General features: G+C 47.9%; 1 protein-coding gene across 1 annotated transcript; it reads right to left on the bottom strand.

Annotated features, from left to right (window-relative positions):
- Positions 1 to 7,530: 7,530 nt before the first annotated feature.
- olfm1b (olfactomedin 1b) lies at positions 7,531 to 16,870 on the bottom strand. Its single transcript, XM_068752673.1, has 6 exons — positions 16,721 to 16,870; positions 15,656 to 15,805; positions 14,957 to 15,112; positions 13,133 to 13,352; positions 10,039 to 10,145; positions 7,531 to 8,205 (listed from the first exon to the last, which is right to left on the bottom strand). Exons 1-6 carry the CDS (start codon positions 16,868 to 16,870, stop codon positions 7,531 to 7,533), a joined length of 1,458 nt encoding a protein of 485 aa, XP_068608774.1.
- Between the last annotated feature and the right edge of the window lie 1,586 nt (positions 16,871 to 18,456).

Genomic DNA, 18,456 nt, shown 5'->3' with positions numbered 1-18,456 from the left:
TTACAGGAGATGAGTTGAAGAGGGCGTTCGTGTTTCCTCGGGGGCGATCAGGGCGTGCTCTCTCACTCCTTTACGGATGTCGCCATAAATGTTTATAGCCGCTTTGCAATTTTAATAACTGATCACCTTGTGTCATCCAGAGGGGTTTAATGTATCCTCATTTGCATAATGTCTACAAAAACTCCCAGGAAAAAGGCTCAAGGTTAATTTACAAGGGAGTGTTTTTGCGTGTGTGTGTGTGTGTGGAAACAGTCTTTCCGTTTGACGAGGCCGCCTTCGTTCTTATCACACTGGACAGCAAGGAAATGGCGATCAAAGCTGTGCTCAATCACACGAGAAATTAATTAAAGGCAAAGACTCGGCTCTCTGGGAGAGAACCTGGCAGTCAATAGAGGAGCAGCTGTTACCCGTTTAAAAAAATAAAAAAAGCGGGTTTGGCTTTGACATCTTTATTACACGCTGTTTGTTTTAAGTCATACAGTGATTTATTTCATCTGGATGCCATCAGCGTGAAAACCTCAGAGGGTGGGAGGCGTCATTCTGGGAGCAGGCATTCAGGAAACCAACGTTGGAAGGTCACAGCACGATGCGAAGTGGACACACCGGCAAATCTTTAGGGCAAACAAACCGATTGGAATCCCTTTTGTTTTTTAGATCTGCGTTCTTCTGCCTCACGCATGTTCCTGCTTTGCCTTGATTGGAGACGCCGCTTGTAAAATCTGCACTCAATTCACTCAGCAGAAATCACAGTCATAAAGGGGTCCGATATGCACTATCATGCAAAATGCTTTCTGGATCTGATCCGGAATGAGGTCAGAAAGAAATATGACATTCTAACATTAACATTAACATTGTGAGGGTTGCTATGGCAACTGTTGCTGCAGGTTGATTTCTGCCCCTGCACAGCTGCGGAGGCATCGTTGAACTGAACCAGACGCACCTGTTGCACATCTCACCAAATCAGCTGCTGCCTCTTTGGACCCGCCTCTCTGAACAGTTCTCTGCCAGAATCTCCTCTCTGATTCATCATTGTTTTCAGGTTCTCCCGTTCTATGTGTCGTCCCGTATTCCCTAGTTCTATCTTTAATACCCGAGGAAACAGATCCAGTTGAAATCGGGCAAATTTTCACAACAAAACGATTTTGTTTTTGTGTTTTTTTGGTCACCTGCAAATACAATGCCCGTAGGGCAGTTCAGTCTGTCATGTGACGAGCCCTCGCAGCTCAGACCAATCAGGAACCTGATCAGTATCGTGCGACACGCCCAGACTCGCAAATGGGTGTAGATGGAAAAAACAAAAGATGATGAGAGAAAGCGAGACGTCAGGGGGGGGGGAAGTGGGAGAAGGAGGGAGAGAAACAGGTGAGAAAATGTGAGAGACAGTATGTGGGATCGGGTGAGAAAGAGAGCGAGGGAGGGGGGGGGGACATCCCGGAGTGAAGGATTGGAGCTGCTCCCCCCTGTTGTATGCAGCAGATGGTGTTTATTGATTATTCATTGCATGCAATGGATGTCACTGCTCTGCTATCTGCCTCAGCGCACCTGGGGGGGGGGGGGGGGGGGTGGATGGGGTGGATGGGGATGCCAACTGCATCACTGCACACTGACACGCATGTACAAGTTCAACATGCGTGTGATCTTTGCACGGATGCACCGGCTGGGATCAGATGGATTTGGTCTGGAATGTCCTGATTGGTCGAGCATCAGCAGATAGACATGAACCTGCCGGGCGCTGAGGATCGATTCCTCATGCGTCATCGTGTTGGAAGATAAATGGATTGTTTCTAATCGTCAGAACGTAGAAGCCACGCCGTCACGCCCAATTTGCTTTCTGGGTAACTGACGCAGAACGATGAAGAGGAGGGAGTCGGTGATGGAGACGAGCAATTGGGATTCCATAAGGGACGAGAAAGAGAAAAGCGCGTGACGTGACCTTTAGCGTGCGAGCCAGAGGCCGGTCGTGTGAATGAGGTGGAGAGGTTGAGCACATAATTATACGTCGATGCCACAAAGGGAGGGGGGGGGGGCAGTAAATCGCCGCGGGGGTATTGATCCAGTTACATCTAAAGCAGTTCACGTTGCGCCTGCTGAGACTTGCGGTGTCAGGTGAAACTTAGTAATCAGGCCGGGCTGACAGGACGGCGGCTGAGTGAAACGGATTGACACGCCCATTGGATTCGTGTCCATGGCAACTAATCGTGATATAGATGCCATTCACAAATAAACGAAGATGCAAAAAGTATTTCCTCTCGTGAGGAATTCTTGTGAAGGCATTTATCACCAGCTGGATAAATATATATATGTATATATATATATATATGTATATTCTCTCCTCTAAGAAAAGACTGGGGAGGGAAGATTAGAATTTGTCAACATCACTCTTAAATTTCATTTTGATTCCATCTCTTGGTTTCATTCCAGGTGAACAGCCGATGCTGAATAATTCATCGCTCCGCTGCGGCTTGTCTTTAAATCGTGTGGAAGCAGGGATTAGAATCGTATTGAATCTCAGCTACGGTACCGCTCCCAGACTGCTGGATCAATCCCCACTGAGGATTCATTTAAGGTCGCCGAATATCCTAATCTCACTCCCAGTCGCTGCCGACAGATGTTGACACAAAGGGAGCTTCTCAATCTGCACAAAGATGTTGATTCACTTTACTTTTACTTTACTTGCCACAAAAGAGAGAAACTCCAGAAGCTGATTACAATCAATCTGATTCTAAACACAAACATTCAACACTTTGACATCATAAACGATTGAAAGCCGGCGTGGCGAACATGTGACCGAGCCCAACAGGCTGGAGTTGTGTTGCTCTTTGCCTCCATGTGATGATCGGCCAGTGCCCCACCCCCCCCCGAGGAGAATACTGGAACGAGTCAAACATGGGCATGAGTGTGAAATCTCCCGCGTGGACAGATGGCGTGCATTTTGTCACCACGGCTCGTTAGTGATACATAACGACGCTCAGGGCCGGGGAGCAATGGATTATCTAATCTAATCGGGATTATGTAATCGCCTCGCAAAAAAAAAGGGTAACTATTGCAATAATGAGGTTAAAAGAAAACACAATCGTCACATTTTGAGGGGTTGGAAACATTCCAGTTTTTCTACCTCTTGTTCTCTTTCTCTGTTCGTTTTTAGCTCAATCCCAGAATCCATTTCACTGCAGCGATTTCCAGATGAGCTGGGGCGCAGCGAACGGGCAATGACTCCTAATGATTGAGAGCGTTCTGTAATGCTGCTTTCTCCTGACGGGCTCATGTCTGACTTCCGAATGGCGGCACAAACCGGGTTTTCCCCAATTCTGACTTGGTTCCTAAATCTGGCATGGGTCGGGTTCACCTTTCATTGAAACCATTTCAGACCGAAAACTCTTAAAACAGAGCGCGCTGAATGTGGCCTGTATGTCTGATAGAGCTACAGTAATGGTAAGGATATACGAGCGTAAGATAAACGTTGCATGCTTGTGTATACACAAATTAGCATTTAAATACACAAGCACAAATTGCCCGAAGTCTTTCGACCGAGGTAAAGTAATGGGGGTAAATATTTAAGCAGCGCGCCGCTCATTAGTCATTAGTGGACCCACGGGGGGTTCAGAGACGACTGTGTTCAGGGTCGGGAGCAATTACATGTAAAAAGTACACTTTTAAATACTGATATTTAATTGAGCAGTTTGTGTTTACGCTTGTTAGCTGTTGTAGATTGAACAGAACAGGCTTCATAGCTATATGGCTTCTTTGTGATTAGCTTTACTTAAAAAGAACTTTACAGTTAGTTAGGATTAATAAATGTGTTTTTCTCTGAGATGTTATATGCTGCACAGATGAGATACATATATTATATATATATATATATATTTGCAAAGCAAACCATGGAGCGCATTTATCAGGAAAACATTACTGTAGTTTTATTTTATATACGGCATGGTACACACATCTGCGTGGTTTTCGATGTGTGCGGCGCTTCAGAGGCGATGCTAATTGAGGAGCCATTTTGCTACAGAGCAGGTGTTTCATTTCCTGACAAAGACACAACTGCAAACAAAACTGGCGCGCTGAAAATAGCAAAGGGTACATCTGAGTACCTTTTGCGTTGCCTTTTTATGACGCCATAATTAAAATTAATTGTCTTTATTGCCGTTGTTTTTCTCTCTCAGTCCTATTCTTTTATGGTTCTATTGATTTATTGACTATTATTCCAAACCACCCCGGGCCTGTAATGGTTTTACGTCGGCGATTGCTCCCAGCTACATTGGAAACATGAAACCCTCCACTTTATTTCTGTTTTTTTTTTTTCTCTGCTACCTGCTTGATGAATTTTAAATATACAGTTTGTCAATAGAACAGAAAAAAAGCGGCATGTTTGAGAAACTGTCGGCGTGTCATCTTGCATTAAATTTGAAAGGCCCAACAGTAATTGCTCAAGCGTGCCGCGAGTTCTACGCTGTGAAAATGCTGTTACTGCTTTGCTTCTCTTGACAGTTGACGATTAATAAGGTTTTTATATCTTCGATTTAATTTTTAACCATTTGCTGGACTTAAGAACAAAAAGCATCTAAAACTACCTTTCCAGGCAGGAAGGTTGTCATTAAAAAAAAAACTTTTCAGTGTTGCGCCCACTGTTGGAAATCTGCTCCCTCCTTTGCAAATTACACACAAGTTATTAGTTCAAAGGGTTCGATTGGAGGGGGAATAACAAAATCTGCTGTGGAAAATGTCAAGACATCTGGCTACACATTAAGATTTTATTATTCCTTAATTGGTACACAGTCTCGTGTCAGCTGGTTCTTTTAATGCTTATTAAACCCCCCTTGCTGTAGAAATTAACGGTCTACAGGAGTGCTCAAGAAATCCAAGCTACAAAACGATTGTGCTGATGAATATGTGAGAAGCATCAGGCTGTGTGAATAAAAGCCGATGAATGACGCATAACTGAAGCTGAGAAGCAATCGCGTCTCTTTTCCGATCATGTCTCATCTCATTTTCTTGGTGTGTCGTTTTTTTTTATGTGACACAACGCTTCTGTAAACAGCCGCACAAATGCGACGTATCGGGCCGAATATCAATTTGAAATTTGTGTCAGCTTTAATAGTGTTTTGGCAGTTTCCAAGGCTACATAATTCAGCCTTCAAACGTTCAAAGCGGCCATAGAGACGCCGCCTGTGTCTGTTGTGGGGTACATTATGCAGGATGACACTGGGAACGGTGCAAATTTAGCAATAAAGAGTACACTGCAGTGCTGCGCAACATTCTTTTGCGCGCCTTTTGTTGACAGGTACACGCTAGCTTTCTATTACTGCTAACTGGCTTTGTCCTTGGGGGGGGGGGATCATGCACCTTGCAGCTGGGCCAAGCAAGGTCAAACCTCTCACTGTAGCCGCCCTCGACTCCCCAAAGTGCTGATGCAGTAGTCCTGACATCAAGTCATTAGCCTACTGCACCTATTTAAAGTCTGGAGTAAATAATCCGTCGGGTTGGGGCAACACTGACGAGAGAGCTGGCATGTGAAATGATGAAATGAAATGCAACTGTCAGGTTCACAAGCACGGCTGTGGGACGGGAGGGCGCGCATGTTTCCTGATGCGGCAATCAACGCTTAAATATGCAAAAATATTCCGCCGCTGACTGACAGTTCACCGCGAGACCTTCTGCCGAGCATGTTTATCTCGCTCCGTTTTCCTCTTTTATTTCATGTGTCTCCCCCAAATCATACGTCAAACTCCTCCCAGCGTCTGTTGGCCAAACACTGGGGGGAGAAAATAGAAGCAATCATTTATTCATCGATTGAAACATCAGAGGGATGAGACGCGGCGAGGGAGCCGGAGCAACTAGGAGCAGGAAAGAGAGACCGGCTGGAGGTTAAAGGAGGTGTTTGGGGGGGGGAGAGAGAAACGATGTGGGGAACAAAGAAAAGGCGAAAATGGCTGTACGAACAAAAGGTGGACAGTTTTGTGTTTTAAAAAAAAGCACTAAAACTGCTGTTGTAGTTCTGAAAAAAACGAGAGCATTAGCTCCAGCGCCGCATGCGTCTAGTGTACGTTCACGTAGCTATAGTCGTAGCTTCAAGGCAAAAATACCAGCATCAGATTTCTCTGCTTTATTGACACGAATTATTAACTATCTCATCTCAGATACAACACATGTCCAGCAAAGCGCAAAAAGAGTGGAAAGCTTGTGTCTTCATCGAGGCTTTACATTTAAACGACGGCGTCCTTGTGTGTGTGGGGGGGGGGGGGGGGCATGACATGAGACAGAGTCATTCTCTAAAAGAAACGCCTGCCTCCGACCGGCTAGAATCAAAGATCGGAGGACCGGCTTCCCAGGATATCATTCCTGATACATTCTGTAATATTTTTTTTTTTTTTTTTTGTCTTCAGAGGCATGTGAGCTCAATACATTCCTCCCACGCAAGCACAAACAAACGAATACAGAGCGGCGGAACCGGTGCCAACATTTACACGAACATCTGAAACCAAAATGACTGCAAAGGAAACAACGTAAACAAAGCAAGAACTAAATACAAAGATGTGGCAAAATAAAAACGTAAATATCTTCTTGTTTTTTCATCCTCAAATCCCCACAGGTAACCCACCTTGTCCCTGTTTTTTTTTTTATATATATATCGTCACACAGAAAAAGACATTCAGAAGAGCAGGCCAGCGTGAAACACTCATGCAAAGAAAGCCTTTTTCACACAAAGTCACGAATTCAGGAAATTCATTTCAAACAACAGAGCTGTCAACAGTCAGCGCCTCAGCTCTTTAAGTGGATGTTATTGTTTGTTTGTTTCCTGCTACTGTACTCGATTAAAAATGGTATAACAGTATGGACCCATTAGGCTACCGAGTTTTCTGACTCCCCCGTCCTCCTTTCTGTCCTCAGGACACTGGGGGTCCAACAGTTAATTGCCCAACAGTCTTTGCTTCAGGACCCCCCATCGGCTGAAAGAACAGTTCAGTTGTGAGGATTTCTGCAGAAAAACCAGCACCACGAGAACAAGTTGATATTCCAATATATATATATAAAAAGGTGGGATCTTCTTTTTTCCTTTTTGGCATTTGTTGTTATTATTATTATTTTTTTATATCTACTTTTACAATCAATCCACAATCAGTCAAAGAGTTTCAATCCAAAACAAAAATACCCCGAACAAAATGATGGCAGCTATTAAAATAATGTCTACTATGGGTAGCTATTCAAGTCTTATTATGACTTCTATTTACATTTTTTAAGTCTGTTTTCATAAGAATCATCTCTGTTTTTTTGTGAAATCAACTCAAATATTTAATTTCCTTTTTAAAAAAAACATCACATTTGGAATGAAACCCTTTGATTTTAGCATTCCCCCCCCCCCCCCCCCCCAGACACATTCAATTCACTATGCATTCACTGTTGATGCAGTCTCTCTCTCTCTGTAAAGGTTATTCAATGTTACAAAGGGAATAGTCTTTGGAATGAAGTCGCCTTCCCTCACGGATATATTTTTATAGGGATATCTCTGCAGACGACGCGTCTTTCAGGTGGTTACAGTTCCTCTGAGCGGATCACGTGGAACAGCGTGACGTTGTAGAGGACTTGGTGTCCATTGTTCCAGGCGTAGAGGGCGCGGTCTCGTGGGTTGTAGTCCAGCATGGAGATGTGCGAGTACTTATTCTGGAAGGCGATGTCGATGTACTCGTAAGTGGAGGAGTTGGTGGAGTAGGCGTAGTAGACCTTGGTACCTCCTGAGTAGCCGTTGGTGACGTAGAGCGTGCCGCAGATCAAGAAAGACTCCCCGGCGCTCCTTTTGGGATGGTTGGTGGTCCAGCTCTTGACGATCTGCAGCGTGCCGGGGTTCAGCTTGCTGATGACGATGTTGCCGGCGTTCTGGTTGGTGGCGTAAACGGCCCACAGGCCCCCCTCATCCACCATCAGGTCGATGTCGGAATGGCCGCCCCAGGCGTAGTGATACGCGTTGTTGAAGCCGGCGTAGTCGAGCTGCCGGGACTTGCTGATGGAGGAGGTCCGGAAGTCAAACTTGATGATGACGTGGCTCTGGAACTTGTTGAAGTAGATGGAGCCGTTGTAGACCACCTGACCTGTCCCGGACCACGGGTGGGGCAGCCGGTGGGACGTGAAGTTGTCCGACGTCATGAAGTCCTGCATCGACTTGTACTCACGCACGAAGCGGTTGTTATGGTAACCGTCCATGTACCAGACCTGGACATCGTGACAAGATGGAGAAAGAATTGGGATTGAACTAATGCAGCGGCAGAAACCCGCCGTCGTCATTCGTCGACCTGCCTCGTGCATCTGAGATCTGGCCTCATCTGAAAGCAGGCCGGGATGAGCCGAGGCCTGCAGGGATGATGCCCATCATTTCACATAAAAGGCTTGTCTCAGCTGCTCCGGCCCGGCTTCCATGCGGCCCCCTGCAGCGACGAGGGGGGCAGCGCTGCTTCTGGAGCTCCCAGAGACTTAAACACTTCCTCATGCTCAGCGGGACCCAAACACCTGATCCCCTTTTCCTACCTGCTTCAAACCACCGCTGTGATTGACTTTTCTTTTTTATCATGAAGGAATCAGGTTTCCGTAGAAGCAAAAGCACGCCTTAAGGATACGAGATGAAAGGAACCGGCGCAGACCTGCGTCCTCCCGTCAGCTACACTCTGATAATGCAGCGCACCTATCATGCATTCACTTCGTGATGTTTTAGATTCTACAAAAAAAAAGTAACCCTAACAGCATGCTTAGTCAGCGGAAACCCCTGCTGCTTGCAAAAGTCTTTTAAGAATGCACGTTATGTCACAACAATTAGCCCCCGGGAAGCAAACCGGCTCAGCTCCTGAACTAAAAGTTTCAATCAATCTTTCCTCCCATGTGACTTTGAGACTTCTGTCTTTTATTAATGCGTCTCATAAAACCGGTGCACAATAAGCGTGTTCACGCCGGACCAACAAATAAAGTTTAATTCCAGCTCCCTCCCCCCTCGCCGGTCCAGTTGACAGCTTCCTGTAAAGAACGAGGATTTATCCCTGGCATTACGTTTTAATGTGTTTTAGTAATTAAAAGAGGGACATTTATTAAGCTCCTTTTCCCCAAAAGCGATTAGATCAGCTGAGAAGGGTGGTGACCAATTAACTCGGGCTTATTTCACAATGAGCGCCGACCTTCACCTCCTGTTCAGGGTGACCTTGGAGCGAGCCGATCTTCAGATGAGGAGGGAGCATTACGGTTTGCAGCCAGATTAACTCTAAACTCGTGATTATCAGCATCATCAAACTGATGTGTTCAAACTGTGTGACTAACAAACCCTCATGATGTTCAGTTTACCCTCACACTGCAGCACTTGTAGAATTTTTAAATCATAAATATTTTTTATTTTTATCAAAGTACTCCTGAAATACAATGATTGCATTCATTTGAGGCGCCGCCATCAGGCTGCATAGATGGAGGATGATAATATACTGGATTCTGTTGCCATCTGCTGCATTATTTGATTTGCTTTGTTAAAACACATAATTTATATCATTTGACATGTCGACAGATAATTTTTATTTTAAAAAGATGAGGGTTCGGACCGTTACATCTCCATCTAGAGCATTTAGGCTACGTTCACGTCGCTAAGAAACACGTATGTGAACGTAGCAACGTTGGCATTCATTTTGAATCCCGCTTGTGGCTACCTGGTTTAAATTCACTGCCGCTCCTCGTAGCTTCGATCTGTTCTCTATTAACACCCCAAAGAAAACTCCCAGCTTGTTAGCCTCTGGGTGCTCGCCCACGTCCACCTGCTAGTCGATGGCTTCGTTTGCTGTTTGGTGCGTTAGCGTGGCATCTTGGGCTGTGCAAATCAATGCAATGAACCAAAAAAGAATTGTTCTCTGTTGCGGCCATTTTTACGTTTTGACATGAACGTCCTTTTTCAACAGGAAGTCATGACCTTGCTCTGAGCTCTGCGTGGTTGAGGGTTCGGAAGGCTCCTGCTGATGTGTGCATTGAATATCTGCCGAGGCGGAGCTTCCAGTCTAGACTGTGTGCATCCTTACATACCCGTGTATCTCCTTCAGGGGCCAGGGGGTCAGTCATCCAGGAGCCGAACCTGGATCCCGACGTCTTGATGGTGATGGGTTCGCTAATGCCCGTCAACTTTCCACATGCTGCAAGGAAAGAAGCGAGAACATCTAGAGCAACGTCCATTTGGGTATTTAAACTAATCCAAAATCTATTACATAGGATTCACTTTAATTTGCTGCCTCCCCCCCCCCCCAAAAAAAGACAAAAAATTTGCCTGAAGGAGGGAATTGATGTCCGGCCTGTTCCGCCCCCCCCTTCCTTTGCATAATATACTGTGCAAAAGGTGCTTATGATTCAGTTCACACATTCTAATGTCTGTTATGGTCTCTCTGTGGATGTGTGAGAAAGCGAGAGAGAGAGAGAGAGAGTAGGAAAGGGAAAACATCGGTTCCCGTGAGCTCCTCGTGAGCTGCTGCAGCGCTAATCAGTGACGACGGCGCTCTTTATGAGAATGAGACTAAACTACCGTCGGCTTCTTGGATTAAATCTGGATTAATGCATCGTTTCTACGAAATAAAGATGGAAGCGAGGCCGGATTCTACCCGAGAAAGACACCCCCTTGATGTTGCATCCGCTCATTTCGGCGAGAGGAATGTTAATTAGACGTATTTGATGAGTTAATTTTTGCCTCGTGAATCTAATGAGTCCCGCTGAAACACAAATTTTAAAAGTGGGACCGAGATGGCGGCTCATTTGAAGTCTTCATTAACATCTCGGCGTGACGTGCCGCATCCATTAACCTCTCAATACTTCACTCGCATCCCTCTTTCCTTTTAACCCCTACCTCCTGTGCTGCGCTTAAATTCCTGTCCTTTGCACAATGAACATTTGCATGTTGGTTCTCCTGTATGTGCCCGTGACGTAAGGGTCGCATCTATTGCGTCCCTTACGTAACCCAGAGCGGGATTAGAGGGTGCAGTAATATGCAGACGACTGGTTTATTTATTTCTTTAATCAAGCCTGGATCTGTAGACGACGCCACCGCTGCAGGCCGCCGGGGAGCCAAAGCATCTTCATTCTAGAGATGCACGCAGTCTAATCCTGTGTTGGCCTGAATTTGCTCAAACGGCAAGATAAAGGACGACAAGATAAAGGACGAGCACTTGATTCATGAGGAGGATATACGATGGTTTATGAAGGATCTTGTTTTATCTTGGCTGCTTTGTTTAGATTTTTTTTTTTTTTAACGTCTTTGTGCTCACCAACATTAATGGTTCAAGAATCTAAAGCCTAACAAAGTCAGAATCATGAACATTCAGACAATTGGACTTGTTAAACACGGTTACCTCCACCCAGGATGTGTAGCCTCCCATCCTGTATGGGCGGGGCTAAACTGAAAAAAGGTGATGTCACGTATTACTTTGGCAGAACTTGTCGGCCTCGTCGATGAAGAACAGGCTCTACTTCCCGACTGCTTTACTGTCTTTGTTAGCCATGTCTGATGAAGCGATTATTTATTGGACAACTACGAGAAGGTGAGGTCGTTTGAGATGCAAGGTGGGAACGGCGGTTTATGTGCTGACGCGGCTCTCCTACGCCTTTAATCAGTACATTTGCTGTGAAGGGCCTGCAGCTCCTTGCGCCTCCCCATCGCCGGGGGCCCCCCGACACAGGGTGATGTATTTATTTGATTATTGCCCAGCAAGCTGGCATGTCCTCTTGATCGATGGCCATTGTGTCCCAGCAGCTGCACAAAACAGCTTGAGGGACGGCTCTGTGGGGACCCCCGGTGAGTCTCTTTCACTTTTCCTGCTCGTTTTCACTTTATCACTCTGCCTCCTCAGCCGTTACCACCTCGTGTCAGCTTCTCGCATCACTCTGTCACATTCTCAAGTTTCGCCTGCTCTCTCGATTTTTTATCCCCCCCCCCGTTGTTGTTCATCTGCTGATGCAAATTCACAAAGTGACCTTCCCGAGTTTAATCTCAATGACAGGAGCGCATTTGTGCGCACAGTGCACGAGCGCACGAGGATGAAAGGTGCAGCCGCTCTCAGTTCTGCCTGAGCCAGCAGCTCCTCTCTGGCTGACCTCCCCTTGTGCTCCTGCACGTAGAGGAGCGCCTCCTTCAGTTGCAGCAAGCGCAGCGAACCGAGGCAGAGAACACGGACTGGACCGCTGCTCCGGTCCGATGGGAGGATGAGAGCGGACAGAAAGAGATACGACAGAGCAAGCAGCCGGAGAGCCGGTGCTAGGCGTCAGTTGGTAGCATCACTGCTAGCCCTTCAGAAAAAAAAACAGTCGCCATCGGTGCCCGAAAGCTTTCCTGTCATCTTTGCTCTGAATAATTTGAAACTGGAACACGGCATCTTCTCGGCTCCTGCTCCACATCTTACTCAGGGCAGTGTGGGCGTGCATCTATTATCGCCGTGGGCTGTGGGGAGAGGTGAGTAAAGACAAGAAGCGGGGGGCTGAAAGAGAAGATCAGACCGCGATGGAAGCGGAGGTCGCTTTTCCTCTACCTGTTGGCGCGTTTGTGCGAGCACCTGTGGAGTACGCCAAAAAAACACGACGACTCATCAAACATCCCGGAAACAGGAAGCTGCCCAAACATGTGTGTTTAAACCGTAAGATTCCCACTAAGGATGATGTCGTTGTTAATATATTGTTGTTTTAATTCCATAAGTTATTATAAAATAGGGGGGGGGGGGTAGTTAGCTTCCAACAAATGGTCCAAAACCCCCCAAAAATGTTAATTTAGATTGATTCTCTGCCGATTTTCCACATTTGAAAAAAATACATCATGGATGAATCGGTGAGGAAAATTAGAACAAAAGAAAGAAAAAGTGCAAGATGTGAAAGTGTGTCAGCTTTCTGTGTGGCCCTCTGATGGATTCATCGTCTGGGGGGGGGGGCACAGACAGTCGAGTCCATTAGAGGGCGGGACCTGTGTTTGACTGGTGGAATGTCACAGCTACACATCGTGTTCCGGATCATGTGACTGTGCCTGAGCGCCTCCTCCTCCTCCTGCACCGTCAGCTGGAGTGTTTGTGCGTGCACGTGTTTGAAGCAAAAAGTGTGTGTGTGTGTGTGTGTGTGTGTGTGTGTGTGGCAACAACTGTTCTGTTCCTACCTAATTTTTGCATGCACGCTCGGAGTCTCTCCTCAAGATTTGACACTCTGTTGTGAAGCTCCTCGTAGTCATAGGCTCCCATCTCCTCCTGAAGTTCGTTTAGAACTGACGTCAGATTCTGGACCTCCTCCTTAAACTGCAATACCAATTTGGCATCGGCCTTGTACTCCTCCAACACTGGTATCAACGGCCTAAGCTCCTCCATTTTCGCTTTTATGGCCTGAAAGGATTAGAATAAGCTCGGTTGAATGTCATGCGCGACAAAAAGGAGACTGTCCATAAAAGAAAAAGTAGGAAAAACAAAACCACCTGTCTGAACCTGACTACTCTGACTCTAGCCTGCCTCTCCTCTGACCCCCCCCTTTGTTTGTGTCCGTGTTCGACGTTTGGATGTCAAAGGCCGTGCAGGTGTGTGTGTGTGTCTGAGCAAACAGACCCAGAGAAATATTCTCCACCCGCTGGATGAGCTGGATGAAGGAGGCTGCGCTGGCGAGCAGCCATTTAAAAGCAAGCCCTCGGTACACTGGCAACAATTGGGAAAGCTCTTTATTGGTCATCATTGTTTAAAATGCAACATCGTATTAAGGGGTTACATGCTTTTACATGTCACACACAACAACGTGTCTCCAAATTGTACGTCTAGAGTTTAACGTCGAGATTTTCCGAGTTACCAAATATGCATAGACAAAAAAGCCAAAGAGATAGAGAAGGAAAAAAACAAAACATTAACAGCAATAATAAGAATTTTAAGTTTGGAAGAAAAAAAAAAGCTTTTAGATGGAAAACTTTGACAGCAGTAACATGCAGGAAGAGCTCAGTGGAACAGGGTGTCTGTGTCTTAATGGTGCTGAAGGTAAATTAACTCTCTCAGTACTGTGGCCCCCGTTCGAGGGAATCTGGAATTGACCTGCCTCTTCTTCCCTGTGGCTCTCTTTACATGTGCTAAAGTTAGCCCTGCAAGCAAGAAAACGACACGCTGTTGACAGTGGCTGCAGCTTGCTAACCTGTCTGACACACACACAAACGCACACTGGCAGACACATTAGAGAACATTGCACACATGGGGCGGGGGGGGGGGGGGCGGCATGCAAACGATGCAGCGGCAGGTGAGGATGCAGGGGAAGTTGTGAGAGTGACCGTTGAGTCTGGATAGTTTGAGTCATCGGGAGTTCTTGCTCTTGTGTAGCTACAAAATAACTTTATTACACAAAAGCCTTTAAGCATCGATCCAGCAGCCAATCAGCAGCATTGTCATTCAGAGAGAATTTGATTAATTTGCTGCTTTTGAAGCAAAAACAAAGAAATAAATACTTTTAAATGGTTTTATTTTCTCTGTCTGTCGTCTTGGTCTTTCTGGAAATACCAGTTCGTCATTTTCAAGACAATCTATTCCCTCAAATTAACATTTGCATATTAATTATTGATGAAATAGATGCTATTTGCAGTTCCTGCTGGATGAGTCATAAAACTTTTAATGGAGGGAAACGCATTCTCGGCAGAGACATATTTCAGAGCCGATTTCTTTGCAGCAGGTTCGGCGACCGTCTTCCCTTCTGACCTGATAAAAGGCGCGTGCTCTCGTGCAGGGTGAGCGTCGCGCCGTCACTCTGGTGAGCATAAAATGCTTGCTGATATACGACTCAACAGCCTGAGCTGCGGTGAAATGGACGATGTGAGATTATTTCTTAATAACATGCAGTGCGGCGTTCCTGCTGCAGAACCACATCCACGCAATGGGAAGCACACCGACACAAACTGGGAGAGGCTTCGGCTAATGGGCTACAGGCAGCGTGACGGGATGGCCCCCACCGTCTGGCTACGTACCTTGTATTGCTTGGCAACATTCTGCTTGTGGTTCTCCTCCACCTGCCTGAACTTGGTCTCCAGGCCACGGAGCTGCACCTCCATCTTCTCCACATACTGCAGGTCCCTCTGGGTTCGCTGGTCCAGCACCTGGATGGACTGCGTCATGTTCTGGACCTGAGGTAGCATATAGGGGGGGTTGAAACGCAGCTACTTCCAGCCGTCTGATTGGAGCAATGAATGTGAGAAAGTACAACAATATGGTGCTTTTGGCTTTCTTCTTGCGGCCATTGTGTCAAATTCTGACATCAGGCCAACTCGCCGGGGGCGTCAGAGACACACGGTGGACGTGTGGGACGCAAACTGCCGTGGCTTTTGTCTTCTCGGAAACTGTCGCACCCCACAGAGAGACATCTCCAATTTCAGTCGCCGGCGCGCCGCTGATCGTCTCTGCACCATCAGTGAGCTACTCTAAACGACGATTAGCTCCATCTCAAGACGGAATGCAATTATTCATAAATGCGCTTAAGTGTTTTGTTTCTGGGTATTGAGCTGCTGTTGCGTCATTGCTTTGGATATACGTGCAGCACAAAACAAGCATGGGGAGGGCGAATATAGCTGCCTCCCGTGACGCCTGTCGGGTTTCCAGGGAGCTCATTTACAGCACGATTGGCTGAAGCTAAATCGCTGTGGGTATTTCCACGTCTCTGGTGGGTTTACCTTCTCCAGCAGCTGCCTCAGCTGTTTGGTGCGGGCGTCCCGCGAGCACATGGACTGCTGGGGCGCCACCACGGTGCAGACGCACCTGCCCTCGCTATCCTGGGCTGAACTGTACACCTGCCATGACTCCTCTGGGTTCGCTGGCAACACCTGCGGGCAAAAGAGATGATAAATGAAAAGGGTGGGAGGGGGAAGCCGAGGAGGCGGAGGGAACAAAACGGGAACAAAGAACAGATCTTCTTTTAAGTCAAATCATCCATCGCCAAGCCGGACGCCACCAGGCTCCGCCCATGCTGCACCATCACGCGGAATATTTTGCATTCGCACAAAGGGAAGAAGCAGCGAATCGACTCAGCTGGAGCTGCTCGTATTGCTCTGCAGGCTGGGCGTGCAAACGCTCTGTGTAAAATGTGTCGTGTATGACGTCAAGCCCCCCCCCCAGCCCCCCATATCAGAGTATCAGTCACCTGCTGATCGGACTTCATACAAGTAGTGGGGGGAAGGAGTGAGTTCTCCACCTGTCAGTCACCAACGGAGCTTCTAACAGGACAAGGGAACAAACTCTGCACTCAGTCGGCGTCACTAGAGCTCACATAATCAAATAAGAGCTCACAATGGCCGCATGAAAAGATGGCATCTAATCACAAACGGCTCCGTTTCACCCTCGATGTCATCCGGGCGCAGCCAGCAGCCGGACAGAGGAAAGCAGAAAGGCATCCAGCTTGGGGCGCCTCTCATTCACACAGGAGGGGGAGAATAAGAGCCCAGATGTTTCAGAGGAGGGAGGGGGGGGGGGGGGGGGGGGGCGTGGACGCATTAACCTAAGGATAACTTTCCACTGAGTGAAGGAGGCAAGGAGAAGGAACCAGATATCAAAGACGCGGTTGTTTGTTTGTTTGTCGCTTTTTACGTTTTTGCGTGCGTCCCGCGCGTCACGCATATCTAGCCTCTATTCTCACGTTTTGATTGCAGCATTCGATTAATTCATGATTCAAGGGGGGGTAAGAAAGAAACAAAAAAAAAAGCGCCAAGCAGCTGGAAATATTGCGTAAGTCGCGCACTTACTCCGGTGCTCCGGTCTGGATACCCCCCCTGCGCAGCCGTGAGCCTGGTGGCGTTGAGCCCCACCAGGGAGGGGAGGGTCTGCGACATCCAGTTGGTGATCATCGCCATGGTGCTGAGCACGACGCCGATCTTCAGCAAAGGCACCGACATCTCTCTGCGCTCCGCTCGGACTCCCTCTAAGCCGTCTCCATCCTACGCGCTCCGGTGGGAAACGAGGGACGCGCACTCGCGCTGCCCGGAGCGGCTTGCTGCTTCACCCGAGACTCCGGCTCGGCTGCTCGTTTTTCGGACATGTCCAACGAGTGGCGGGCGAGGGAGACGGAAGACGCGGGGGTCCGGAGTTTAAAACGCATGAATTAGATCCGGCAGGATGGAGAAGTGGGGACGACCGAGTGCGGCTCCTTGTCCCCGCGCTGTCCCCGCACGCTGCTGCCTCTCCGTTACTATCTCGTTCACGCGCAATGGTCCGCCTCCTGCCCCGGTGCGCTTCTCTGATGAAGTGCGACTGACTTTACGCGCACAGGCGGCTCCGAATGGGATGGGATGAGGAAAGAGGAGGCGCTTCCAGGAGGCGTCCATGACGCAATGATGTCAGTCAGGTTGGGTTCACGGCGCCCCCCCCCCCCTCCCCTCCCCCCCTCCCCGCCGGACACAGGTTTGCCTCCCGACGGGATAGCAATGCAGAGGTGCTGGATGACGGGGGGGGGGGGGTGTTTTTAATGCACATTGACATTTATTTGTCCCCTCAGTCTTTGCGTGGAAAATCTCCCTCTACACTAATGTTTAACAACCACTGCGCCCCACGCGCCACGGCGAACACGCGTGCGTAATAGCGCGTTTTATGTGGAGAAGTTGCTGAACGAGGAGCTTGTTGATTCCTGTAACTCTGGCGCCATCGTGTAGCTGATTTCGGCGTTGCCGGAATCAAGAGGGCTAAAATATGCATGGGGGGGGGGGGGGGGGCTCCGTTTTTCAGATACAATTTGAATTTGAATGCTTTGATTTCAAACGCACGCACATAAATACCTCCGTGTTCGACTCCGGCTCGTAAATGAATGATTTGTCAGGCAGAACGCTGCAGCCTCATGCATGATGCAGCGCTGCAGCTTCACGCATGATGCAGCGCTGCAGCCTCATGCACGATGCAGCGCTGCAGCCGACCTGGGCTAAGCTGCAGCGCTGCATCATGCATGAGGCGCCCACAATAGCCACGAGTGGGCTCTCCGTCCACGGCTATTCTCGTCCAGGCCCGTAACGCATCTTTCTGGTGAAGTGAAAGATGGAAATGGGGGGGTGGAGGCTCCTCGCACGCTCTCCCACGCACGCACGCCTCTCTCGCTCCATCCCGTCTGTCTCCGAGCCTCTGCAGGGATCGGATCGGATCGTGGGTCCAGAACGCAGAACGGTGCTGCTCTCTAGTGACCGAGCTTTCAGGAGATTTCTCCTCTTCAGAAACCAGAGTTTGTCCAAGTGGCTCCACAGGTGTGCGCCCAGGTGTGCGCTCACAACTCTTTATTAGACCTGCGCGTACACGTCAGTCATTGCAGAAAGACTGATTAATAACGCGATAAACTCACATGACGGATCCCTGGCGTAATAATCCGATTGCGCGATGCTTCTGATCGGATTGTGTGGCGGGTTTTATCTCCTGCGGTGTTGCAGTTACAGCAGGTGTTACTTATGACTATAAAGATTCTGAATGGCACATCCGTCACCGAACAGCAGCCTCAAATGGC

Source organism: Brachionichthys hirsutus, chromosome 19 (assembly GCF_040956055.1).
Source record: "Brachionichthys hirsutus isolate HB-005 chromosome 19, CSIRO-AGI_Bhir_v1, whole genome shotgun sequence".
NCBI classification, from domain to species: Eukaryota; Metazoa; Chordata; class Actinopteri; order Lophiiformes; family Brachionichthyidae; genus Brachionichthys; species Brachionichthys hirsutus.
Note: the sequence above shows the minus strand (reverse complement) of the source record. Positions and strands in the feature narration are given on the sequence as shown.

Bases quoted from the DNA above. Each gene is read 5' to 3' on its own strand.
- olfm1b (XM_068752673.1), bottom strand. From the start codon at position 16,870: ATGTCGGTGCCTTTGCTGAAGATCGGCGTCGTGCTCAGCACCATGGCG. The intron at 15,113-15,655 runs GTAAACCCACCA...ATGCTACCTCAG, and splicing joins TGAGGCAGCTGCTGGAGAAG to GTCCAGAACATGACGCAGTC. The intron at 13,353-14,956 runs GTACGTAGCCAG...TAATCCTTTCAG, and splicing joins ATGTTGCCAAGCAATACAAG to GCCATAAAAGCGAAAATGGA.